Raw genomic sequence first — 27306 nt, 5'->3', positions numbered from 1 at the left:
CTGACTGTTTAGAGTTGTTGCCATGGGTTACATCTCTTTGAAGGCCCTCTTGAAGAGACATGTGTTGAGAGAGAGAGTGAACATTGAAATCAGGCGGTGGAGAGAGGAGATGGCAGTCTTGACTGACAGGTTGCAACATATTTCAGGGGAGTCGTGTTTTACACGGCATCTCATCTGTTCCAGTCTTGAGTGGTGTTGCACAAGATGATGATACCTGGGACTGATACCTATTAGTCACAGTGGGTGTGAGTGTTTCTGCCTGTCATACTGTATAGGGGCACACTTAATCTTGTGCCTATATTTTTATGCACAAGCATGCGCACACAAACACACACACACACCAGTAATGATTGATATAGTTCTATAGTTCTACAGCACACACGGGGCTAACTGGAGCTGGTGGTTCAATTCAGGGGCGCAACTTTAGAGGTGGGGGGGGGGTCCAAACCTAGTGGAGGGTCATCTAAAGGCCATTTCCTGCATTTCTACCCAATTGAACATGACCCATGGTCTTGTAGCAAAAATGGCCACAGTAATCAAGCTAGGTAAGAGATACTTAAAAAAAATCAATATTATTTGATTGTTAAGAGGCCAAACAAAGGTAATTCGATAATCAACAATGAACACGGTTACGTGCACACAATAATACAATTATTGTGGATAGTCAGATTAATTAATAGTTTGTTTAAAACGTTTACATGCTTTGCATATAGAACGATTTCCCTGATAATCCTGTTTTACATGGACACATCTGAAATCAGGTTAGCCGATGGGACTTTTGATAAATGCACAAAATCGGCAATCAAATAAACGTCCGACCACAGTGGACTGTAATTGTCTGCTCCCAACTCACACTCTCAAACACGTAGATCCTCTGAATGCAGCTGACTCTCCAGATCCCTTTCACCTGAATTCTGATCACCTGTTCACACGCCTGTATGTCATGATCACACACTATTTAGTTCAGTTCTTTGCACCCCATCATTGTGAGGTATTGTTTGTTTTGTGACACTTCAATTCAGAGCCCTGTTTTTCCCGTATTAGTCCTCCTGTGTATCATAGTTTTTGGCCATTCTCACTAACGACGCCTTTTTGCCTATTCCCTGCCTGTACTTCTGCCTATCGGATTTCCTGTCACCAACCTCTTGCCTGATCTCCCGGATGACGTTACTAGCCTTTTCCCTGCCTGTACTGTTGCCTTTTTGGACCCCCTGTGTATGACTTTCTGCCTGCCCCTGGACCCAGCTACCTGCCTCCCCCTGTGGTCCTTTACAAATAAACACCTGCTGCGCCCTGCGCTTGAAACCAGCTCTCTGTCTCCCATCGTATTACAGTGACCGTGTTATTTCTTTTAAGAAGGCTATTTGATTCTGAGTTCTGATGTAGAACGTTTGTGTGATAACTGTTTATAAGATGCATCTTTTAATATGCATTTTTAATATAAGACAAGCACCTTTTAATTAGGGCTTTGATTGATAACCACTTTTTAGGAATGGTGAGAGCTAGAGGCAGATCTGGTAGCCTACAGTAAATTCCTCTAAAAAGCATTTTCTGTATTGTATTACTGCCTTATTAACACATATTTGTTTTAAGATAGTGACAACATGGACCATTTTGTTCTCTATTTTAGGACACTTGTGGGTATCCGAAAAGAATGTGTACAAATTAATTGATGAAACTTTTTAATCTGGCCTTAGAAATACTGTGACAATAAAATATGGCAAATCGGGTCATGCCAAAGTTCTGTCTGAATGAGAATGCCAGAGTGATTTAAAATGCATCAGAGTGGTGTTGGAAGGTTCAAGAAAGCAGAAGGAAGATCATCTGGATCATTGTGAATTTCATCTTTCTTAGAACAGGAAGATCAATTATTCCCCCCACCCCCCCCCCCACCCCCCCCGAGTGCGGTTTTGTCACAGTCCCTTCTAACGAGTCCTGCGTGGCTTGTGGCCATAGTAGAGGGCAACAGAAAACATATATATGTTCCTGAGAGGATTACCTTTTAGGAATGTGGTCATTGTAGCTAATGGCCCAAACCGTTCAAACGCTAGAGCCAAAATGATAGGATGAAAACAAATTCAACATGTCTCACCGGCTTTAGAAAAGCATTGGTTGCAAACAGCCTGACCTCCATCTCAAAGGCGGCCGGCCACATGGTCCTAAAACACACCTGTAATTGCTTTACTGGCACCAGAGGAGCAAACAGCTTGCTGCTGAGGACCATCTTCTGTATAGCAGCTGCAACATATCTATCAATGCCATCCCAACAGAGGAACTCGCTCCATCAAACACAACAGAGGAAAAATATATGATATGAATGTTTTATGTGTTTTCCAGGTATGGATAGAGAAGCCAGGAAAACTCTTATGCCCAGTATTTTAAAGCCCTATGATTGATTGTCCTACCAGGGCATTTTCAAAACCTGATTGTTCAAGGGGGACTGAGCCAAGAGTGAGGCCTAACCGTAACCGCACCATCCTGTCCAGAGTGACTCTAGCCTGCTTTAGTCTTTTAATATACATATGTGCACACAAACACACACACACAGATTTTTTTTGAGCTGCCAGTCCATCTTTGACCTTTGCGACTCAGTTATGTTTCAAGTTGTTATTGCCATGTGCAAGAGTACAGTGAAACACCTTTCTTGCTTGCTTTTTTCCCCAACAATGCAGTACTTTGTATCAGTCAGTTGTACTATAACAAATCAAATAAAAAGTCAACTGAAGCAGAAACATACAAGAAATCGAAATAAGAACAACACGAAAAAGTAAGTAAGCTATATGTAGGGTCAGATCCAGGATCAGTAGCTATATACAGGGTCAGTTCCAGGGTCAGTTCCAGGGTCAGTAGCTATATGTAGGGTCAGATCCAGGATCAGTAGCTATATACAGGGTCAGTTCCAGGGTTAGTAGCTATATACAGGGTCAGGTACAGGGTCAGTAGCTATATACAGGGTCAGTTCCAGGGTCAGTAGCTATATACAGGGTCAGTTCCAGGGTCAGTAGCTATATATAGGGTCAGTTCCCTGGGTTAGTGCCAATACCATATTTACACTGGAGTGGTAGGGTTAGATATGTATGTAAAGTGATTAGGCATCAGGATATACAGTATGATAAACAGAGTAGCAGCAGCGTATATTGTGTGTGCGTGTGCGTGTGTGTAAAATGTGTGTAAACTGTGCATAGAGAAAAAAATGAAATAGAAGGGTCAATGCAGATAGCCTATGTGTCCATTTTGTTAAACTCTTTAGCAGTCTTATGGCTCGGGGATAGAAGCTGTTCAGGAGCCTGTTGGTGTCAGACTTGATGCTCCAGGTACCGCTTGCTATGCGGAAGCAGAGAGAACAGTCTATGGCTTGGGTGTCTTTTGTGCGATTACCGGCCTTCCTTTCCCACCACCTGATATAGAGGTCTTCGATGACAGGGAACTCGGCCCCAGTGATGTACTGGGCTGTCCGTACCACCCTCTGTAGCGCCATGGGATCGAGGGCGGTGCAGTTGCCATACCAAGCAGTGATGCAGCCAGTCAAGATGCTCTCAATTGGTGCAGCTGACCTTAGAGCTTTTTATGTCTCTATTTTGGTTTGGTCGGGGTGTGATTTGGGTGGGCATTCTATGTTCCTTTTTCTATGTTTTTGTATTTCTTTGTTTTGGCCAGGTATGGTTCTCAATCAGGGACAGCTGTCTTTCGTTGTCTCTGATTAGGATACATACTTAGGTAGCTTTTTCCCACAGGGTTTTTGTGGGTAGTTAATTACTGTTTAGTGTTTTGCACCTTTCAGGACTGTTTCGGTTATTTCCTTTGTTATTTTGTTATAGTGTTCAGTTTTAATAAAGAAAGCATGAATACTTACCACGCCGATGATTCCTCTTCTTCAGACGACGAATACCGTTACAGCAGCTGTATAACTTTTTGAGGATTTGAGAGCCCATTCCAAAACTTTTCAGCCTCTGGAGGAGGAAGAGGCACTGTCGCTTGTCACCTAAATCCCTCACAAACCTTTACAGATGCACAATTGAAAGCATCCTGTCGGGCTGTATCACCGCCTGGTATGGCAACTGCACTGCCCACAACTGCAGGGCTCTCTATAGGGTCTGCACAATGCATCACCGGGGGCAAACTACCTGCCCTCCAGGAGGAGGGCAGGTAGTTTGCACCTGATGTCACAGAAAGGCCAAAAAAGTCATCAAGGACAACAACCACCGGAGCCACTGCCTGTTCACCCCACTATCATCCAGAAGGTGCATCAAACCTGAGACCGAGAGACTGAAAAACAGCTTCTATCTCAAGGCCATCAGACTGTTAAATAGCCATCACTAGCACAGAGAGGCTACTGCCTATATACACAGACTAGAAATCATTGGCCACTTTAATAAATGGAACACTAGTCACTTTAATAATGTCACTTTAATAATGTTTACATATCTATCATTACTAGTCTCACATGTATATACTATATTCTATACTATTCTACTGTATTTTAGTCTATGCCGCTCTGACATTGCTCGTCCATATATTTATATATTCTTAATTCCTTTCCTTTACTTAGATTTGTGTGTATTGGGTATATATTGTGACATTGTTACATATTACTTGTTAGATATTGCTGCACTGTCGGAACTAAAAGCGCAAGCATTTCACTACACCCGCAATAACATCTGCTAAACACATGTATGTGACCAATAGGATTTGATTTGATTTTTAAATCCTTAGTGATTTAGACACTGAGGAACTTAAAGCTCTCGACCCGCTCCACTGTAGCCCCATTGATGTGGATGGGGGCCTGTTTCCTGTAGTCCATGATCAGCTCCTTGGTCTTACTGACATTGGGGGAGAGGTTGTTGTTCTGGCACCACACTGCCAGGTCACTGAGCTCCTCCCTGTAGGCTGTCTCATCATCGCCGGTGATCAGGCCCACCATCGTCGTGTCGTCAACAAACTTGATGACGGTGTTGGAGTCGCGCGTGAACAGGGAGTGCAGGATGGGACTAAGCCCACATCCCCTGTGGGGCCCACGTGTTGTGGGTCAGCATGGCATAGGTAATGTTTCCCACCCTCACCACCTGGGGTCGGCCCATTGGAAAGTCCAGGATCCAGTTACTGAGGGAGGTGTTCAGTCCCAGGGTCCCATGGTTGGAGGGGACTATGGTGATGAACAGTGAGCTGTATCGTCAATGAACAGCATTCTCACTACGCTCTATTTCTCTCTTTTCTCACAATTCCTGACGCACTTATTGCTGGGCCAAACAACTATCTGTTTTTCACTGTATTATACTGTATTACACGGTGTGTGTGTTTAGGTGTGGGTGGTGCACGTCCTTCCATTACCGGACAATGGATGCAAGCGTCCATATTGCAATGCGTCCACCGTGTTTGCAAGTGTTGTGTGTTACATCTGATGCCGCGAGATAAAGTCTAATGTCGGAAACAACTGTAAAGAATAGTTACTTGCTGCGTCGAAGACACGAATGGAGTCTGGATTATAGCTTGGCTGAATCAGAAGTCGCTTTGTAATGTCATGCCAGTCAGAGAAAGACGTAGAGTAGTACCATAGTGTATTGCACTATGCACTTACTATAGTAGTGAATTGCAGCGCAGCCTTTTAACTTATACCGGAGGCTTGAAAAAGGTTCCGACGTTCGTCAACAAATGTATGTTTGGGCTGACATTCTGTAAAAACGAATTGCAACAGATGGGACGGGAGGCCAAGCTTCTTGTCTAGGGCCAGGGTGTGTTATTGTTTGGAAGGAACTGGAAGTGTGGAGGAAAATGTTGTGTCTATGGGTGAAAGTGATTAGAGCGGGAGAGGTTGATTTGTTTGGTTTGCTATTGGTTTGTAGGGAAAGTTGGGTGGTTGATGTTTGGTTTGCTATTGTTGTTGCTAAAGGCTGAGTGGTTGATATTGAGTTTGAAGGGAAGCATTGAGAAGTTGATGTTTGGTTTGCTATTGGAATGTAGTAGAACGTTAAGTAGTTGGTGTTTGTTTGCTATTGGTTTATAGGGAAACATTCGTTGATTGATGCTGGGTTTTCTATGTAGGTTAACATTGAGTGGTTTTGGCTAAATTAATTTAGTGAGGCCAGCTGTACATTAAAATGTGTTTCACTATCCGTGCCATGCTGCCTCATGTCCAGACCATCTCCAGCCCTGGGCTCATCTAACTCTGACTCTAGAACAGTTCCAAGAGGCCCACACACTAGATCTGAGAACAGCTGAGCAGACCAGAGATCTGCCAATGATACAAGGTTTGATTACACCAAGAAGAAAGGCTCCAAATGATCACTGTTTACACAAAATAGCTACACCAAACTAGTTTTTCATGGTCCAGGGCTTTCTTATGCTGCTACCGCCAATTCAGCTCTCACACTCACTCTGTAAGTTCACTTAGTTCATCCCAAAAACAATTAGAGGACACAAGGGATTTTAATTTAATCTCCAAAAGGAAATTGATATCGTCAGCCCTCTTTTGTTAGAGTTATGTAGATCAGCACACATTGTGGATAAATATACATCTTTGTGCTACCTTACTCTATCCCTATTCTAGTCTTCCTTTCCCTATTATTTTCTTCCCTCTTCTCTTCCCTCTCTTTTCTGCTAAAGCCGCTCCATCCACAGTCAACAACTATGGAGCTGAGTACAGTGGGTTATGTGATGTCATTGAAATGTGTTTTATTTGTAATCACGTGACATGATGTCATTGAAATGTGTTTTATTTGTAATCACGTGGCAAGGAACTTCACAGACACACAGCAGTGCTTTAACATGTGTGGAACCATGATATCATACACACAGAATGGAGGGAGAGGTTGGGGGGGGTTGCACGGGGAGGCTTTCATGGTTGAGGAGCAGCTCCCGGGGAACTGTGCGGGGGATCTTGGATGGTCGGTGGCCTGGCGTTTGGGAGCTTGGCCTGGAGACCGATAGGTTGCTGGTTAGGGTCCCAGTTTTGACTTAGTGGTAGATCAGTCGACGTGCCCTTGGGCGGGGTGCTTGACCCTGGTTGCTCCTGTAGGTCGCTCTGGATGGGAGTCTGCTAGATGACTGAATGTAATGTAAATGTTGAGCGTCTTCGCTGCAGGGAGATTCTATGTTTTAATATTCAATTATTTTTTTTATTTTTTTGTTGCTTTAACAAAGACATTTCTGAAGATATTTTTTTATATTTATGGGATTAGTGATGCATTTACGTCTGTCCCTCTTATGCAAACAATTTACCCCTTTAAAATAATTGACCATTCCACCAAGTTACATGTTTCACGGCACATGACTTCGTTTGGGCCTCCTGAACAGCATGGTGGGAAAGGAAGTTAGTATTCTCTGTCTTTATGGTCAGTTTATAATTGTTTTATCTTTGACTGAGGTGGTCTAGCTCAACACGTCAACTCTGTTCCCTCAGTTAATGTTAGCAAAGATTTTATTTGTTAGGTGTGGAAGATATGTATAATTCCTCATTTAATTTACACCATGTGGTCCAATGCTCTTCACCACACGAGGAGAAATGGCTGATCTTCACCTCAACCCTGTTATCCAGCCGACATAATACCCCATCATGTCAAAGTGGAACTTTGTTTTTCAAGAAAAAAATCTAATTAATAAAAATATGAAAAGCTGAAATGTCTTGAGTCAATAAGTATTTAACCCCTTTCTTATGGCAAGCCTAAATAAGTTCAGGAGTAAAAAATGTGCTTAACAAGTCACATAATATGTTGCATGGACTCACTCTGTGTGCAGTAATAGTGTTCAACATGAGTGTTGCAAAATGGAGCGTTGCAAAATGGAGTGATAGCCTTCCTTCTTCAAGATCCCTTTTACCCTGTACAAATCTCCCACCAAAAGCACCCCCAGACCATCACATTGCCCCCACCATGCTTGACAGACGGTGTCAAGCACTTCTCCAGCATCTTTTAATTTTTTCTGCGTCTCACAAATGTTCTTCTTTGTGATCCGAACACCTCAAGCTTTATTTATTTATTTAAAACATTTTTTTTTTATTGAATATGCAAAACATACAATATACTTGCAGTGAAGCCGCTCAACAACGACATCATACCAGTCATCCAACAGACTCCCATTCAGAGTGACACACAGAAGCATCCAGGGTCAATGCCCTGCTCAAGGGCACGTTGACATATCTCTCACCATGCCAAAAACTGTGAACATGAGTGTTACAAAATACAATACACCTCCCCCCCCCCCCACAGTTCCGCAATAGCTGTCCCTCAACCATTCGAGACCCCTCCCACAGCCCCCCCCCCAAAATGATTTTTTTTACAATCATTCCATTCCCCACCCCCAAGAACCCCCCCAATGCACCAACAATGAAGAGAACTACAGGGAATTAGATTTGTTTTTCTTTTCTAATGATTAATTAGCCTTTTAAAATTATATACTTGGATTAGCTAACACAACGTGCTATTGGAACACGGGAGTGATGGTTGCTGATAATGGGCCTCTGTACGTCTATGTAGATATTCCATAAAAAATCTGCCGTTTCAAGCTACAATAATCATTTACAACATTAACAATGTCTTCACTGTATTTCTGATCAATTTGATGATATTTTAATGGACAAAAAATTTGCTTTTCTTTCAAAAACAAGGGAATCTCTAAGTGACCCCAAACTTTTGAAAGGTCGGGTAAGTTCAAGGGATTTTAATGCCTGAGATGGGAAAAACTGTTTTTCCGCATGCCTGACGTGTTTTAAAGTTCATTTCTTAAAGGTTTGCTTGTCCAAAATGCACACACAACGACCCTGATACACACAAACTCACACACACACACTCACACCAGCACATGCTTTAGTACTAACATATGTGACCCCATGGTATCATACAGAAAGATAAAGAAACACGGGAACCTACAGTATTGAGATTCAGGTATGGCATTGACCCATTGTCCAAGATTTCTCATACAGGTCTTTACAGTAGTGATGTACCGATATTCAATATTTTCATTGCCAAAAAAACACAATAATGATATTAAAAATGTTAGCGGCCTTTTAAGCATTCTAGTACAGTTAAATAGTTAACACACACACATGCACGCAGTGGTCTAAGGCACTGTATCTCAGTGTAAGTGGCGTCACTACAGCCCCTGGTTTGAAACCAGGCTGTATCACATCCGGCCATGATTGGGAGTCCCATAGGGCAGCAATTGGCACAAGCGTCATCCGGGTTTGGCCGGGGTAGGCCGTCATTGTAAATAAGAATTTGTTCTTAACTGGCTTGCCTAGCTAATTAAGGTTACAAGGTTCTGTGGGTGTCACCGAATAGACTGACACCCTATTACATTGCTTCACATTCCAACCTTGTTTGACATTATATAGTCTAAATATGGCATGATTCCGCCAATTGTAACCTTTGGCATCACTTTCAAGGTACTTTTATTTTGAAGGCAAATCGCAAATTCCATTATTGTGCCTAATCCTTATTGTGGCTAGCTTCACAACACATAACCCGTTCTGGTCGAGCATCACTAGCCAGATGAAGCTAGCTGGCTGCTTATAACGTTAGCTTTGGGCAACAGGATTAAGTAGCTGACTAGCTATATATTTTCATGAACTGAATTTCAATAGGCGAGCAACAAGTGGCTACCTAGCTAATACTTACTCACAAGGATTCCTAAATCATTGCTAAGAATAATGAAAATGACTGCACTTCCCACTGGTCATTGTCTTCAGGCTGGTTGTATTGGTGCTAGCTAGGTACCAAGCTAAAGCTAGCTAGCAACCCCAGAAGTTGTGTTCGAACAAATAATGCTTTATTACCAACGCAGTATTGCAAACACATCGTTCGTGGCCGGTGTTTGCTTGTTTGCAGACTTGTTTTGTACAGCACTGACTGTGCTACTGATAGCAGTGGCGGCGCTTAGCTTGCACGTGCAAATTCAGAACTCACAGCATTCTATAATAGAACTGTTATTTGACGTGTCAAATTAAAAGCGTATTTAACGGGTCAAATAGTGTTATTTAGCCTGTCAGTTATTTGACGTGTGTATTTTTTGACACTTAAAGACCCAAACACCATTCCATAGTTTGTTGGTCGTGAAGCTAATAGCAGTGCCCGCTATCACTGTGGAACTCCAGTAGGATAACATCTGAAGAATCACGCACCTGGTAGTGTGTACCGGGGCTCGACCAGTCGGGCGAAAGCCAACATCACTCACAACAGATTGTCAAGGGGCAATGAATTCCATTATCTTGCCGTTGATGGTTTTCGCCTTTGAGTTGTCTTGCTGAAATGTTCTTACTCATTCAAATGACTGCTCGACTTGTTGACTGCTCGATCCACACAGCAGACATTGTGGGCCAGGTTAGGAATGCTGTGTTGCACGTGTAGCGCAACATTTAACGTGGCGTCATTACCTCATGTACCTACATTATGTAGGTATGCACGTCAGCTTTGACATCGGTTTGCACATCGGCGTTAAACTAGACATCGGGCCGATACCGATTTTAGCTAATATCGGACGATTCCGATATGTTCACCGATATATCATGCATCCCTACTTTACAGTGTATGGTACCATGGTGCACACATGTTAACAGTAGACCACATGTCAGTCAATATGGGCTGCATGCATGAGTGGCACCTGCTTCAGTTGAAGCAGTTGAATGGTCAAACCCCTCTACTTTAGAATCAACGGTGAGTTTGAAGCAGAAGTAGCTTGAGGCCTCTTTCTAGCCTTGATCCTACCATAAAGTCAATCTTTGCATCACAAATGGCACCCAATAGTACATTACTTTTGACCAGGATCCGTAAGGCTCTCATCAAAAATAGTGCACTATGTAAGGGGAATAGAGTGCCATTTGGGAAGCAGAAATCTCTACACACTTAGAAAAAAAGGGTTCCAAAAGGGTTATTTGGTTTTCCCCATAGGATAACCCTTTTTGTTTCCAGGTAGAACCCTTTTGGGTTCCATGTAGAAGCCTCTGTGGAAATAGTTCTACATTGAACCCAAAAAGCTTCTTTCTGGAACCAAAAAGGGTTCTTCAAAGGGTTCTCCTATGGGGACAGCCGAAGAACCCTTTTAGGTTCTAGATAGACTTAAACTCTTAGAATAAAAAGTACTAAGTGAACTGGTTGACTGAAGATTCAGTCTCAGAAACAGTGAATGTGACAAACAGAGGAGATTGTGTGCTTGACCTAACCTATCGCACAGAGTGTACGTGGTACTGTGCTGAAGGGTGGGATACTAGGAACACATGTGGTGAACATCTTGGGGAGGAATCTACGTGGTGGAGCAGGGGGGAGACCTTGGGGGATGCGCTTCAACATGACCAGGTGTTACTGCCGACAGAAAAAGCTGATATTGTGGCAAACATTTTCATCAAATGCATTCTTTTCAACCGTGCGGTGCAATTAAGTGCCTTTGAGTTCGCGAAAGAGTAAACTTTTAAAGATGATTGATATTGTATGTGCTGTCTAATGCCCTTCAAATACTGGTATTCCAACCATTTTCGGTTGATTTATGGTTGCAAGAGCAATGCTAAAGTATCTACCTTAGCCCATAAAAAGTTTACTGTACATTTTGTTTGAGAAAACCCGGTAAGGTGCATAGGTGGTTAAAACGTTACTTCACTGCTAGACCGGCAAGTCACATTATCATCTAGGCCATGTCCTGGGGGACTCCTGAATGTTCTTTCGTTCTGATTCTTGTGGTTTATTTCCTGTTATACAGTCTATGGCTATTTCAGACTCAGAGCTCTTAAAGGGACAATCTAGAAGATGTCTTGCTGTTCAATTGTCCATTTTAGTGAGGATATATAACCATTAGGATGTTTCTAGCTTACCTGTGGACTACTTTCAGTAACATCTGTCCAATTGCAGAGGTCAGTGATTGGATAGCATAATTGAAATAAAAACCAATGAAAGTGGCCCGATTGTGAAACACTAGCTAGGTTTCCATCCAATTTTGAGACAGATTATTCGAAAAATTCATTAATGTTAATTCTTGTTCATTCTTGTTTCCATCGAAACTGACTTTATGTACACTACGTGATGACGTGGTGCACATAAAAAAAAACACTTTTGCGCTAAAGTTATCATGTACTGAATATAAAAAACACATTCAATGCGTTTCCAGTGCATTTTCCATTCTATCAATGGGTTTGTCACACAAACTGTTGCGATAAATGGCACATGTGTGCATGCTCTCTAAACAACAGTTCGCTGATTAAGTTGACAGGTTAGGTGAGATGGATAAGAGCAAGATCATTCTTATTTGTTCATTGGCAGCATGATCATCATGTCACTAGCATACAAATGAAGACCCTCAATATTTATTGGAAAGTACTTTCGCCATCCTGTCATGTTCATCATAATTGATTTAATCTGTAGCCTAATAAACGGTGCATGCTTTTTCAAGTCATAGTCGGAGGACAACACCACATAGCATGGCGTGACTGCAAGTTTACCTCGACATGGTTCATCTATCAACAATTGTGCATTAAATGGTTTCCACCGCAATTTGTCGCATAATTCATTTTACCGACACAAAAAGATACTACCTTGTCAAACGGACAAATTGTCTATCAACATTTCTGAAATTGTACAGACACTTCCTGTTTCCATCATAGCTGTTGTGTTTTTTGTTGTTGTTGACAGTATGACTTTACCCGCCAAAAACTGTTTATGGAAATATGCTTACTGATGTAGAATTTTTTTTCTTCTCTTTTTGCTTTCTGTTTTGTCTCTCTCTCCCCCCTCTTTCTCTCTTGTTTCTCTTTTTTCTCTTTCTTTTCTTTCTCTCTCTCTCGCACGCACGCTCTCACGGGGGTAGGCCAAGGTTTCATGGGGGTTTTAAGCAAATGAGAAGGTCTCAATGAAGACGGATCAAAAGTCAAAGTCTCTCCCTCTCTTGCACCCACCAGGCCGCGGCAGCGACTCAGAGTCCGACGTCGGACCCCACGGGGGCAGGAAGCTGCCGGATGTGCGCAAGGATGACATGCTGGCACGGCGGACCTCGGTGAGCGAGCCCAGAGTGATGGTGCCCTTCAACCAGTACCTGCCCAACAAGAGCAATGCCAGTGGCTACATGCCCACACCGCTACGCCGGAAGAGGGGCGACCGTGAGGGTCGGGAGGAGGACGGGGGCCGAGTGGGCGGGGGCGGCCGCAAGAGCTGGAGTACCGCCACCTCGCCCATAGGAAGCAATAGACCCTTCAGGTGAGCATTGGTGATGCAGTTGTAGTAGTGGTAGAAGTGATAGATTGAATGTTGTGGTGGTAGTAGGCTCTGTCCCAATATCCACAAGCAATGTATTGGATTCTAAGTGGAATGCTAGTATGGATATTGGATCATAGCCATGGTGTAATTTGTTAAATGTGTTGTTGGCACTCTTTCCTCCGTGGGGAACTTTTACTGACCTGTAACACCTGCTACACTTTGACAGAACAATATAGACAGACCCAAGCCAGTAGATAGTGTGAGGGGTTATTTCAATAGCAGTAGAAGGTCATCACTATCTATATGCTGGTAATAAATATTTGTCATACAGTATATTGAGAAAGTATTGTTCACTAAAGTGATAACCGTTTTCAGTCAATCCAAACGTTACCCCAAAATGTTCACGCTAACAGCACTTTCTTTGGTACCATCGAGACAAAGCAAACTCGCTTATTCTTTCTTTTCTAGAAGTGTCTAGCTTCTATACGTATCACCGATATGTTGTTTCTTCCACCAGCCCTGACACAGCACTTTAAAAACAGCTACCCCCAGCCAATTTTCCTTCATATTGTAATTCCCCCATTGCACAAGGGAGACTGGGAATGTCCTGTCTGATGTGGAACACGCATGTTTAAGAAAAGGAAAAATAAAATAGAAAGTGTATAGTGGTGGCATGAAGGGATGGGCTGATGGAGACCAGATGTGTGTTTGGATTGGCCGAGACTGAAGCACTGAGAGAAAAGCCAGCAACTGGCGAGGCATTTTGCTATTCAGACACAAATAGGTGACTACTAAAATGTGTGACCGATTTTTGCTACTATATGACTCTGTTGACAGAGTATTGAGGTTTTCATGAAACAAACATCTGTCTTGTTCCGCTCATCTTGTAATATTTCAGTAGATTGCAAAAAAAACATGTGTGTGTCTATGCACACGTTTGTGTGCGTGCTTGTGTGTGTGTGCGTGCACATATGTGCATAAGCTTGCATTGTCCACACACACTTGTACAGTCAAACATTTGGAAACTACTCTTTCAAAGGTTTTTTATTTATTTGTACTATTTTCAACATTGTAGGATAATAGTGAAGACATAAACTATGAAATAACACGTATGGAATCATGTAGTAACCAAAAAAGTGTTAAACAAATCTAAATATATTTTATATTTGAGATTCTTCAAAATAGACACCCTTTGCCTTGAGGACAGCTTTGCACACTCTTGGCATTCTCTCAATCAGCTTGATGAGGTCGTCTCTAGAATGCCTTTAAATTAACAGGTGTGCCTTGTTAAAAGTTAATTTGTGGAATTTATTTCCTTCTTAATGCGTTTGAGCCAATCAGTTGTGTTGTGACAAGGTACAGGTAGTATACAAAATAACCCTATTTGGTAAAAGACCCAAGTCCATATTATGGCAAGAACAGAACAAATAAGCAAAAGAGAAACGACAGCCCCTCATTACTTTAAGACATGAAGGTCAATCAATACGAAACATTTCAAGAACTTTGAAAGTTTCTTCAAGTGCAGTTGCAAAAACCATCAAGGGCTATGATGAAACTGGCTCGCATGAGGACCGCCACAGGAAAGGAAGACCCTGAGTTACCTCTGCTGCAGAGAATAAGTTCATTAACCAGCCTCAGAAATTGCAGACAAAATAAATGCTCCACAGAGTTCAAATAACAGACACATCTCAACATCAACTGTTCAGAGGAGACAGCATGAAACAGGCCTTCATGGTTGAATTGCTGCAGAGATCCACCACTAAAGGACACCAATAATAAGAAGATACTTGCATGGGCCAAGAAACACGAGCAATGGACATTAAACCGGTGGATATCTGTCCTTTAGACTGAGTCCAAATTTGAGATTTTGGGTTCCAACCGCCTTGACTTTGAGACACAGAGTAGGTGAACGGATGATTTCTGCATGGGTGGTTCCCACCCTGAAGCATGGAGGAGGTGTGATGTCAGGGGGGTGCTTTGCTGGTGACACTGCCAGTGATTTATTTAGAATTCAAGGCACACTTAACCAGCATGGCTACCACAGCATTCTGCAGCGTTACGCCATCTGGTTTGTGCTTAGTGGGACTATCATTTGTTTTTTAAGGACAGTGACCCAACACACCTCCAGGATGTGTAAGGGCTATTTGACCAAGAAGGAGAGTGATGGAGCTCTGCATCAGATGTCTTGGCCTCCACAATCATCTGACCTCAACCCAATTGAGATGGTTTGGCATGAGTTGGACTGCAGAGTGAAGGAAAAGCAGCCAACAAGTGCTCAGCACGAAGTTCTCAGCTCCTTCAGCACTGTTGGAAAAACATTGCAGGTGAAGCTGGTTGAGAGAATGCCAAGAGTGTACAAAACTGTCATCAAGGCAAAGGGTGGCTACTTTGAAGAATCTGAAATATAAAATATATTTGGATTTGTTTACCACTTTTTTGGTTACTCCATGATTCCATATGTGTTATTTCATAGTTTTGATGTCTTCACTATTATTCTACAATGTAAAAAATAGTAAAAAAATAAATAAAAACCCTTGATTGAGTAGTTGTACGTACAATACCAGTCAAAAGTTTGGACACGAGTGTGTGTATGTGTGTGCGTGTGCATGTGTGTGTATATTTATTTACGCTAGACATCACCTACTAAATTGGGCCTTTGCTCCTGTATCTGACCTTGTTGACATGGCTTGGTTTGATATTAATCTCATTAGTTTAAACCTGACTTTTGCCATAACACCTACACACCACTCTCACACCAATGATACAGGCTTCTCAATAAGGAGGAGGGATGACCTTCTTCGAGCCCGGAAGCATTCAGCAGAAATCATCTTTCCTCTACGTGTGTGTGTGTGTGTGTCTTTCTGTGCAAGGTTGAAATTGGAAAGAGTTAAACCTGTCAGTGGAAGTGAATAAGTCACAAGTGTGTGTGTGTGTGTGTGTGTGTGTGTGTGTGTGTGTGTGTGTGCGTGTGTGCGTGTGTGCGTGTGTCTGTGCACATAAGTCTAAACCTGCATGTGGGTGTGTAAGGTCACACCATACCTATCTGAGTACGTCCATGACTACTTTATGTGTCCATTTGTCAGTGTATTCTTGTGCGAGTGTGTATTTGTGCTTGCGCTTGCATGACATCATGAGATTGACCTGAGCTTCTTACTGAGGTCACCGGGTCCCTGACTGACCAATACTGACCAGTACGTTATCCTTCGTTCAGCTGGGGTTCTGCTTTTCAGTGACTGTTCAAACGATTTGAGATTGTGTCATTATCACGTGTGATGTTTGTTTTTGTTTTCTTCTTTCTTTGCTCCTCCTCCTTTTCCCCCCTTTCCCACTGGGCATGTTTCCATTGGTGTGTTGGGGTTTCTATTTACTACTCCCATTGTCGTTGTCCACATGACCACACTCTGTGGCTGGCTTTTGTGGTAACGGCTGTGTGTTTCACGTATGTGTTGTGGCTTTGGTTTGTGCTGTGTTGTGTCGTACCACCTGTGTCGTGGTTGCACGTTGGTGTTGTTGGGATTGCCCCTTGTGTGCGTGCGTGCGTGTGTGTGTGCGTGTGTGTGTGTATAACAGTCCGACTGAACTCCCCACCCTAGAAGTACCCCCAGTTGTAGCCGCTATAGAGTCCCCATCCGCTAAGCTCCAAGCCCAACCCCTTCCCAAACCACAGAATCAGTCAGAAGAAGAACACAGGAACGAGGAAGAAGAGAAGGAGGAAGAAATGGAGGGGAGGAAAGAGGAGGAAGGGAAGCTGTCTCCGGCATGCACTTGGAGGCAGGAGTGGAAGGAGAGGGAGGAGGAATATGAGCGTCACCCCTACAACCCCCCTCAACGCTCACAGACCCTCACACTCACCCACGGGGAGACGGCTATACACCTGACTGGGACTGCTGAGCAAAGGTGCCAATCACAGTATGCCCTAACCCCTGAAGCCTAAATCCTACCCGTTGTCCCAACCTAACAACCCCCAGGCAAAAGTGTTTCCATTTAATAACCCCCTCAACCCAAAAATCCCCAGACAAGAGACTTTCCCGTAAAGATGCTATTGGCTCATCAAGCCACGGTTCCAATGACCCCAACTTAATTAAACCTTTGCCCCAATCTTAGAACATTTTAAAGCTCACACTGTTTTGGTGAGGACACCTTTAAACATGCCCTTGCAGACATACCTTAAGGGAACATTTCGGCATTTCGTGTATGATCAGTGAAAAAGTCCATATTGCAAATGTACGGTCCCTTACTAGACGTCCGAAATCGTTTGTAAAATTCGCGGTCGGCGTCGGGCCGTGCGGTAGGGCCGGACCTACCGGGAAGTCATCAAATGAACTTTGTCGGACATTCGATTTCCGTTTTATAAAATAAACAAGTTTTTGACCGTTTTTCCGCTATCCCGGAAATTCCCACAAGAGGGCATACGGAATCATATGGCAATTTGGCAAAACATCACAAATCACGACGGGGCCTTATCTCGAAAACGGAAAATATTTTGAAGCCAAAACTTGGTGAGCGTAGGTTTGGCATAATGGGCAGTTGGCCCCGAACAAGATGGCGTCTAGGCCTCGACGGTTTTTGAGTTATGGCCATTTTTCTGGGATTAAAGGTCCAAAATGGAAATAGAGAAATTATTTTTCCACTTCAGGTCAAATTCAAGGAGCCTCCGGTGTCAATAAAAAAAGAACCAGCCATTTATCTATCGTCATTTAAGAGAAACGGAACAATGACAAATCTGTGATGTTCACAAATAGGCGTTTTTTTTTCAACGGTTACAGATCCAGTTGCAGGGTGTTCATACGAATCTTTTTAAAGTGTGCTGCGGAGCTCTGCGAGATTTCTGTGATTTTCTATGATTTTCTGAAATAACACACACATACTAAACCCTCCGTAAATAACTCAGTTCTTAACGTAAAGACTTAAAACTCAGGATTCTGTAAAAGCATACCCCAATGAGGATATGTGGTGACTTATAGCTTCCTGTGCCAACCGGAAGTGCCATAATTGGTGTCTCAGGGGCTGTTTCGAAGGGTTAAAAAAGTCAGATCTGTCCAAAACTTCATATATGTGATTAGGCAACCCCCATGAACTGTAAATCAGTCATTTTTCCCAAAAAAAATCAAAGGAAAAAAAAATCACACTAAAACACAACTTGGATGGAGAGACGTATTGGGGTGCGTAGAGACAGACAGTGGCTGCAATAGTTAGCTTTGTTCGAGCTAAAAAAGAACCGTCAGACCTAGAGTTCCGAAACTTTAGAAACCTGTTCTAGACCTCCGGTCGATGGTGCGTGGTGAGTTACGAGGCTCTAGACGGTTCTCGGACCGAGAAACAGCCTCGTACATTTGCAATACCTTCAATTCATTTTGACCATTACGAAAATGACGATGTTTAGAAAAGTCTCAGAGACGCAAGGCTAGGTGCATTGAAACCGGCTCGGCCCATAGAGACGGACCCCAACGTTTGTGTCCGATAGCTCGTTCAAGGACCCCGTAGCAAGGCATGGAAAAAAAGTGGATTTTCAGCACCAATTAGGGTTTTTCTCGGACACCAAATGACCTATCGAGCCGAAACTCGGGATTCGGGGTCGCCTCACATAGGCGTTCACATAATGTCCGAACTGGACCCGCAGCTAGAACGTAACTATGTGTTTTACCTTTTTATTATGTTTTAAACTAAAGGCGCTGTGAATTATGGGACTGCTCTGACATATGTGATAGTTGGCTTCTAAATGAGTAGGAAAAAGTGGGTTTGGTGTCATAATGACATCTAATTGAATGATGGACACTGACTTGCTAGTTGACTTTTGTGCATTTGCAATATGTTTAAACGGAGAGGGACCATCACCAAAATGGCATTCTGAAATCAACACAAAAAATGGCATCACCATAGTCTCCAGACTGTGCTGAGTTCAACGAGCTATCCCGCTTGACCGTAGCTCGCTCGGTCTAAGCGCAACAACCATTAGAAAAGTAGGCCCAAAATGAAGCCTGCCCCACAATGTCATTTGCTTTTGAGTGACAGTGAGAGAACCTTTAGGGTGAGAAGAAAAATTCCACCACATGAATGTTCCTAAGGTCCTCCCGATCTGTGCAAGCCTAACCTTGACCGTGTGGCCTTAACCCTTAACAGTAAAACAGTGTTTTTTGATCTGACAGATTACAGTGTCATCTCTCCCCATAGGAATACATTGCCTGCACCCCTAATTTCAACCTGAAGTCTATATGGGTTATGAATGCCGTATGAACCTGTCTTCGGTACCAGTCCATCAGGCCACTATGAGGTCTACCTGTGTTGATTCTAAGCTTCCTGGACCAACCGGAAGTGGTTAAAATGCCCCTAAAAGTGTTTACCCATACCCTGCCTGCAGTTTGACAGACATAGTGCATTCAACCCTGTGTAAATCAGTCAGTTCTTAACGTAAGGACTTAAAACTCAGGATTCTGTAACAGCATACCCCAATGAGGATATGTGTTGATTTATAGCTTCCTGTGCCAACCGGAAGTGCCATAATTGGTGTCTCAGGGGCTGTTTCGAGGGGTTAAAAAAGTCTGATCTTTCCAAAACGTCATGTGTGATTAGGCAACCCCCATGAACTGTAAATCAGTCATTTTTCCCAAAAAAATTCAAAGGAAAAAAAAATCACACTAAAACACAACTTGGAAGGAGGGACGTATTGGGGTGCGTAGAGACAGACAGTGGCTGCAATAGTTAGCTTTGTTCGAGCTAAAAAAGAACCGTCAGACCTAGAGTTCCGAAACTTTAGAAACCTATTCTAGACCTCCGGTCGATGGTGCGTGGTGAGTTACGTGGCTCTAGACGGTTCTCGGACCGAGAAACAGCCTCGTACATTTGCAATACCTTCAATTCATTTTGACCATCACGAAAATGACGACGTTTAGAAAAGTCTCAGAGACGCAAGGCTAGGTGCATTGAAACCGGCTCGGCCCATAGAGACGGACCCCAACGTTTCTGTCCGATAGCTCGTTCAAGGACCCCGTAGCAAGTCATGGAAAATAGTGGATTTTCAGCACCAATTAGGGTTTTTCTCGGACACCAAATGACCTATCGAGCCGAAACTTGGGATTCGGGGTCGCCTCAGCTAGGCCAACACATAACATAAGAAATGGAGCTAGAACGTAACTACGTGTTTTATGGTTTTTTTATGGTTTGAACCGAAGGCGTTGTGAATTTTGGGCCAGCTCTGAAGTATGTAATAGTTGGCTACTAAACGAGTTGGAAAAAGTGGGTTTGGTGTCAGTTTGTATCAGTTTGGTGTCAGAATGATATCTAATTGACTGATGGACTCTTGTCCACTTGACTCTTGTACATTTGCAATATGTTTAAACAGTGAGGTACCATCACCAAAAGCGACATTCTGAAATCAACCCAAACGAGCGATTGAGATGACCCAGAATCACTGCAAAGCCATCCCGAGTTCATCGGGCCAGTCAATTTCACATTCCTGCAGGATTTTTATAGCATGACCAATTCGTGATGGTACCTGCCCATTGAAACATATTGCAAATGCACAGTGACTTTGAAAAAGTAAGGAAACATAAACAAATGGACATAATGAAATCAACATTTTTTTATTTTTGGGTGACCAGTTGCACGTGCATTTGCAATATGATTCTATAGTGAAAAAACATCACCAAAAGCGACATTCTGAAATCAACCCAAACGAGCGATTGAGATGACCCAGAATCACTGCAAAGCCATCCCGAGTTCATCGGGCCAGTCAATTTCACAATCCCGCAGGATTTTTATAGCATGACCAATTCGTGATTGTACCCTCCCATTAAAACATATTGCAAATGCACAGTGACTTTGAAAAAGTAAGGAAACATAAACAAATGGACATAATGAAATCAACATTTTTTTTATTTTTGGGTGACCAGTTGCACGTGCATTTGCAATATGATTCTATAGTGAAAAAACATCACCAAAAGCGACATTCTGAAATCAACCCAAACGAGCGATTGAGATGACCCAGAATCACTGCAAAGCCATCCCGAGTTCATCGGGCCAGTCAATTTCACAATCCCGCAGGATTTTTATAGCATGACCAATTCGTGATGGTACCTGCCCATTGAAACATATTGCAAATGCACAGTGAATTTGAAAAAGTAAGGAAACATAAACAAATGGACATAATGAAATCAACATTTTTTTTATTTTTGGGTGACCAGTTGCACGTGCATTTGCAATATGATTCTATAGTGAAAAAACATCACCAAAAGCGACATTCTGAAATCAACCCAAACAAGCGATTGAGATGACCCAGAATCACTGCAAAGCCATCCCGAGTTCATCGGGCCAGTCAATTTCACATTCCTGCAGGATTTTTATAGCATGACAAATTCGTGATGGTACCTGCCCATTAAAACATATTGCAAATGCACAGTGACTTTGAAAAAGTAAGGAAACATAAACAAAAAAAATCTTTTTTTTTTTTTTTGGGTTACCAGTTGCACATTTCAGATCACCAGTTGCACATTTCAGATCACCAGTTGCACATTTCAGATCACCAGTTGCACGGAGGAAAATCGTTACTTTTGACTTTGACTTTTGACTTCCTATGACATCATATTGCAAATGGACAAAACATATGCCTTATGCACAAGTAAAACAAAAAAAAGTATGATAATACAAGTTGACAAAGGTATAGTTTGAGCAAAGTATAGTTTGAATTTTGAGCATGACAAATTCGTGATGGTACCTGCCCATTAAAACATATTGCAAATGCACAGTGACTTTGAAAAAGTAAGGAAACATAAACAAATGGACATAATGAAATCATCATTTTTTTTTTTTCGGTTACCAGTTGCACGCGCATTTGCAATATGATTCTATAGTGAAAAAACATCACCAAATGGACATGATGAAATCAACACAACGAGTGATGGAAATGAACAACTATCACTGCCCGGCCGTCCCGAGTTCATCAGTTCAGTCAATTTTGGCCCCAAAAAAATTGACTTTTGACTTTGACTTTTGACTTCCTATGAAATCATATTGCAAATGGACAAATCATGTTCCTTATGCACAAGTAAAAAAAAAAATTATGATAATAACATTTTACAAAATTATATTCATACACTTCTTACACATGATTAATTGTCTTAAAATCGAAACAATTTCGAAAAACGGTCCAGAAAGCACTTTTTTTTAGTTTTTAAAGTTTAAAAAAAAAAAAAAAAAATCGACTTTTGACATCCTATTAAATCATATTGAAAATGGACAAAACATATGCCTTATGCACAAGTAAAAAAAATAAAAAATGATGATAATAAAATACGAATAAAGTATGTTGATACAGTTCTTATACGTGTGTAATTGACACAAAATTCAAAATAATTTTGAAAAACGGTCCAGAAAGCACTTTTTTAAGGGTGTGTGAAGTTTTTTATAAAATTTTGACATTTTTGACTTTTGACTTTTGACTTCCTATGAAATCATATTCCAAATGGAGAAAACATATGCCTTATGCACAAGTAAAAAATAAAAAAAAATGATAATAAAGTATGACTAAAGTATGTTGATAAAGTTCTTATACATGTGTAATTGACACAAAAATTGAAAGAATTTTGAAAAACGGTCCAGAAAGCACTTTTTTAAGGATGTGTGAAGTTTTTTACCAAATTTTGACATTTTTGACTTTTGACTTTTGACTTCCCATGAAATCATATTCCAAATGGAGAAAACATATGCCTCATGCACAAGTAAAAAAAATACAAATATGATAATAAAGAATGACTAAAGTATGTTGATAAAGTTCTTATACATGTGTAATTGACACAAAAATTTAAAGAATTTTGAAAAACGGTCCAGAAAGCACTTTTTTAAGGATGTGTGAAGTTTTTTACCAAATTTTGAAATTTTTGACTTTTGACTTCCTATGAAATCATATTGCAAATGGACAAAACATATGCCTTATGCGCATGTAATTAAAATAAAAAAAATATGATAAAAAAATTGGACAAAAGTATATTCATACAGCTCTTACACATGTGTAATTGACAAAAAAATCGAAAGAATTTCGAAAAAAGGCCCAGAAAGCACTTTTTTAAGGGGTGAAACGTTTTTGGAAAAAAAATCATTTTTTCAAAATTTTGCTTTTGGATGTTGACTTGGGTTGCATTTCCAATATGAAAAACCCAGGTGGAGCGCACTCGCCCCCTGTTGGATTTTTGAAGTGTTACAATTGGCAATTGCCATATGGCATTATGGCATTTGCCATATACTTTGCACGAATCAACGCCGCTTTGGGTGGTATTGGACATCGTGTATATGGTTTGTCCAATGCCAATATCTTGCCATTCATTTTTGTCCAATTCAGGGGGGTATTCCCTTACAGACACTTAAGGTCTTTTGCAGACAACTATTTACACAAACTCTGAGGGATTCAGTAAACCGTTTCGTAAGAGTTTAACTTTGCCTGTTATTTTATGACACAGACATGACGGATGCTCATTTGGGCCCATTTGTGAGTTGAATTTGGATCCACTCTATGGATATGTCTGCTCTCTCTGGCCTCACTGATATCTGAAAACCTGGCTTGTCACTATTTTGGCTGACTAACGACACTCTAAAGTGGAAATATGACTTGTGTATAGGGCATGTTCCAAGTCTTGTGTCTTAAATGGCATCCTGTTTCTGATATAGTGCAGTACAAGGCTCTGGTCAAAAGTAGTGCACTATATAGGGAGCATGGTGCCATTTAGAACACACAAAAATAGTTATTCTGGGGATGTCCGAGGAGCTTTCCAAACATAAGCTTTGCTGTGGTGCACTGCTTTTGTTGGTGTTGGACACACAGCTGCCCTCTCGTTCCATGTGAAAACCAAGCCCAGACGTTCGTGGTTTCGATGTTTGCCAGGAGTCTGCTGTTTGCGATGTTTGTCGTCTTCTTTATTTTGGACGAGTCTCCTTATGTGTTTCTGGCAGATCTATTGACATACACTAACTGGTCAAAGGTTTTAGAACACCTACTCATTCAAGGGTTTTTCTTTATTTTTACTATTGTAGAATAATAGTGAAGACATCAAAACTATGAAATAATGCACATGGAATCATGTAGTAACCAAAAAAGTGTTAAACAAATCAAAATATATTTTAGATTTGAGATTCTTCAAATAGCCACCCTTTGCCTTGGTCACAGCTTTGCACACTCTTGGCATTCTCTCAACCAGTTTCATGATGTAGTCACCTGGAATGCATTTCAATTAACAGGTGCCTTGTCAAAAGTTCATTTGTGGAATTTATTTCCTTCTTAATGTGTTTGAGCCAATCAGATGTGTTGTGACAAGGAAGGGGGGGGGGGGATACTATTGTTTGTCTATTGTTGTGACTTAGATGAAGATCAGATCTAATTTTATGACCAATTTATGCAGAAATCCAGATAATTCCAAAGGGTTCACATATTTTTTCTTGCCACTGTAAATGGCAAATAGAACTCAAAACTGGGTGGTGTATAGAGATAGAAGAGAGTGGTTGAAGATATCTGAAGGATGGGAATAGAAACAAACAAAAGATGACTAACGTAAAGTATGCTGTGTCCGTAAAATGTATATAGTATGTATAAGCTAGAAGTAGAAGCCTAAGGGTTGGTGTCCATTAGTTTACTACAATTAGGGGAGGGGTAGTAGGGTTAGGGAAAGTAATGAAGGAATATATATATATACACTGCTCAAAAAAATAAAGGGAACACTTAAACAACACAATGTAACTCCAAGTCAATCACACTTCTGTGAAATCAAACTGTCCACTTAGGAAGCAACACTGATTGGCAATAAATTGCACATGCTGTTGTGCAAATGGAATAGACAACAGGTGGAAATTATAGGCAATTAGCAAGACAACCCCAATAAAGGAGTGGTTCTGCAGGTGGTGACCACAGACCACTTCTCAGTTCCTATGCTTCCTGGCTGATGTTTTGGTCACTTTTGAATGCTGGCGGTGCTTTCACTCTAGTGGTAGCATGAGACGGAGTCTACAACCCACACAAGTGGCTCAGGTAGAGCAGCTCATCCAGGATGGCACATCAATGCGAGCTGTGGCAAGAAGGTTTGCTGTGTCTGTCAGCGTAGTGTCCAGAGCATGGAGGCGCTACCAGGAGACAGGACGGTACATCAGGAGACGTAGAGGAGGCCGTAGGAGGGCAACAACCCAGCAACAGGACCGCTACCTCCGCCTTTGTGCAAGGAGGAGCAGAAGGAGCACTGCCAGAACCCTGCAAAATGTCCTCCAGCAGGCCACAAATGTGCATGTGTCTGCTCAAACGGTCAGAAACAGACTCCATGAGGGTGGTATGAGGGCCCGACGTCCACAGGTGGGGGTTGTGCTTACAGCCCAACACCGTGCAGGACGTTTGGCATTTGCCAGAGAACACCAAGATTGGCAAATTCGCCACTGGCGCCCTGTGCTCTTCACAGATGAAAGCAGGTTCACACTGAGCCCGTGACAGACATGACAGAGTCTGTAGACGCCGTGGAGAACGTTCTGCTGCCTGCAACATCCTCCAGCATGACCGGTTTGGCGGTGGGTCAGTCATGGTGTGGGGTGGCATTTCTTTGGGGGGCCGCACAGCCCTCCATGTGCTCGTCAGAGGTAGCCTGACTGACATTAGGTACCGAGATGAGATCCTCAGACCCCTTGTGAGACCATATGCTGGTCCGGTTGGTTCCTCCTAATGCAAGACAATGCTAGACCTCATGTGGCTGGAGTGTGTCAGCAGTTCCTGCAAGAGGAAGGCATTGATGCTATGGACTGGCCCGCCCGTTCCCCAGACCTGAATCCAATGGAGCACATCTGGGACATCATGTCTCGCTCCATCCACCAACGCCACATTGCACCACAGACTGTCCAGGAGTTGGCGGATGCTTTAGTCCAGGTCTGGGAGGAGATCCCTCAGGAGACCATCCACCACCTCATCAGGAGCATGCCCAGGCGTTGTAGGGAGGTCATACAGGCACGTGGAGGCCACACACACTACTGAGCCTCATTTTGACTTGTTTGAAGGACATTACATCAAAGTTGGATCAGCCTGTAGTGTGGTTTTCCACTTTCATTTTGAGTGTGACTCCAAATCCAGACCTCCATGGGTTGATAAATTTGATTTCCATTGATGATTTTTGTGTGATTTTGTTTTCAGCACATTCAACTATGTAAATAAAAAAGTATTTAATAAGAATATTTCATTCATTCAGATCTAGGATGTGTTATTTTAGTGTTCCCTTTATTTTTTTGAGCAGTGTATATTACAAATATTTACAGTGCCTTGCGAAAGTATTCGGCCCCCTTGAACTTTGCGACCTTTTGCCACATTTCAGGCTTCAAACATAAAGATATAAAACTGTATTTTTTTGTGAAGAATCAACAACAAGTGGGACACAATCATGAAGTGGAACAACATTTATTGGATATTTCAAACTTTTTTAACAAATCAAAAACTGAAAAATTGGGCGTGCAAAATTATTTAGCCCCCTTAAGTTAATACTTTGTAGCGTCACCTTTTGCTGCGATTACAGCTGTAAGTCGCTTGGGGTATGTCTCTATCAGTTTTGCACATCGAAAAACTGAATTTTTTTCCCATTCCTCCTTGCAAAACAGCTCAAGCTCAGTGAGGTTGGATGGAGAGCATTTGTGAACAGCAGTTTTCAGTTCTTTCCACAGATTCTCGATTGGATTCAGGTCTGGACTTTGACTTGGCCATTCTAACACCTGGATATGTTTATTTTTGAACCATTCCATTGTAGATTTTGCTTTATGTTTTGGATCATTGTCTTGTTGGAAGACAAATCTCTGTCCCAGTCTCAGGTCTTTTGCAGACTCCATCAGGTTTTCCAGAATGGTCCTGCATCCATCTTCCCATCAATTTTAACCATCTTCCCTGTCCCTGCTGAAGAAAAGCAGGCCCAAACCATGATGCTGCCACCACCATGTTTGACAGTGGGGATGGTGTGTTCTGGGTGATGAGCTGTGTTGCTTTTACGCCAAACATAACGTTTTGCATTGTTGCCAAAAAGTTCAATTCAGGTTTCATCTGACCAGAGCACCTTCTTCCACATGTTTGGTGTGTCTCCCAGGTGGCTTGTGGCAAACTTTAAACGACACTTTTTATGGATATCTTTAAGAAATGGCTTTCTTC

At 42.1% G+C, this 27306-nt stretch overlaps 1 protein-coding gene across 6 annotated transcripts in view; it reads left to right on the top strand.

Annotated features, from left to right (window-relative positions):
• Positions 1 to 27306, top strand: part of LOC139390520 (LIM and calponin homology domains-containing protein 1-like) — a 153139-nt gene that overhangs the window by 99156 nt on the left and 26677 nt on the right. For 3 of the 6 annotated variants that reach the window (XM_071137683.1, XM_071137680.1, XM_071137679.1), the window contains 2 exons: positions 12872 to 13166; positions 16737 to 17063. In XM_071137683.1, the coding sequence (XP_070993784.1) occupies positions 12872 to 13166; positions 16737 to 17063 (622 nt within the window). The remainder of the gene's footprint in view (positions 1 to 12871; positions 13167 to 16736; positions 17064 to 27306) is intronic. The other 3 variants (XM_071137684.1, XM_071137685.1, XM_071137681.1) reach the window with 1 other exon arrangement.

This window comes from Oncorhynchus clarkii, chromosome 31, assembly GCF_045791955.1.
Source record: "Oncorhynchus clarkii lewisi isolate Uvic-CL-2024 chromosome 31, UVic_Ocla_1.0, whole genome shotgun sequence".
NCBI lineage: Eukaryota > Metazoa > Chordata > Actinopteri > Salmoniformes > Salmonidae > Oncorhynchus > Oncorhynchus clarkii.
The sequence above is the reverse complement of the archived record's forward strand: the minus strand, read 5'-3'. Positions and strand labels throughout refer to the sequence as shown.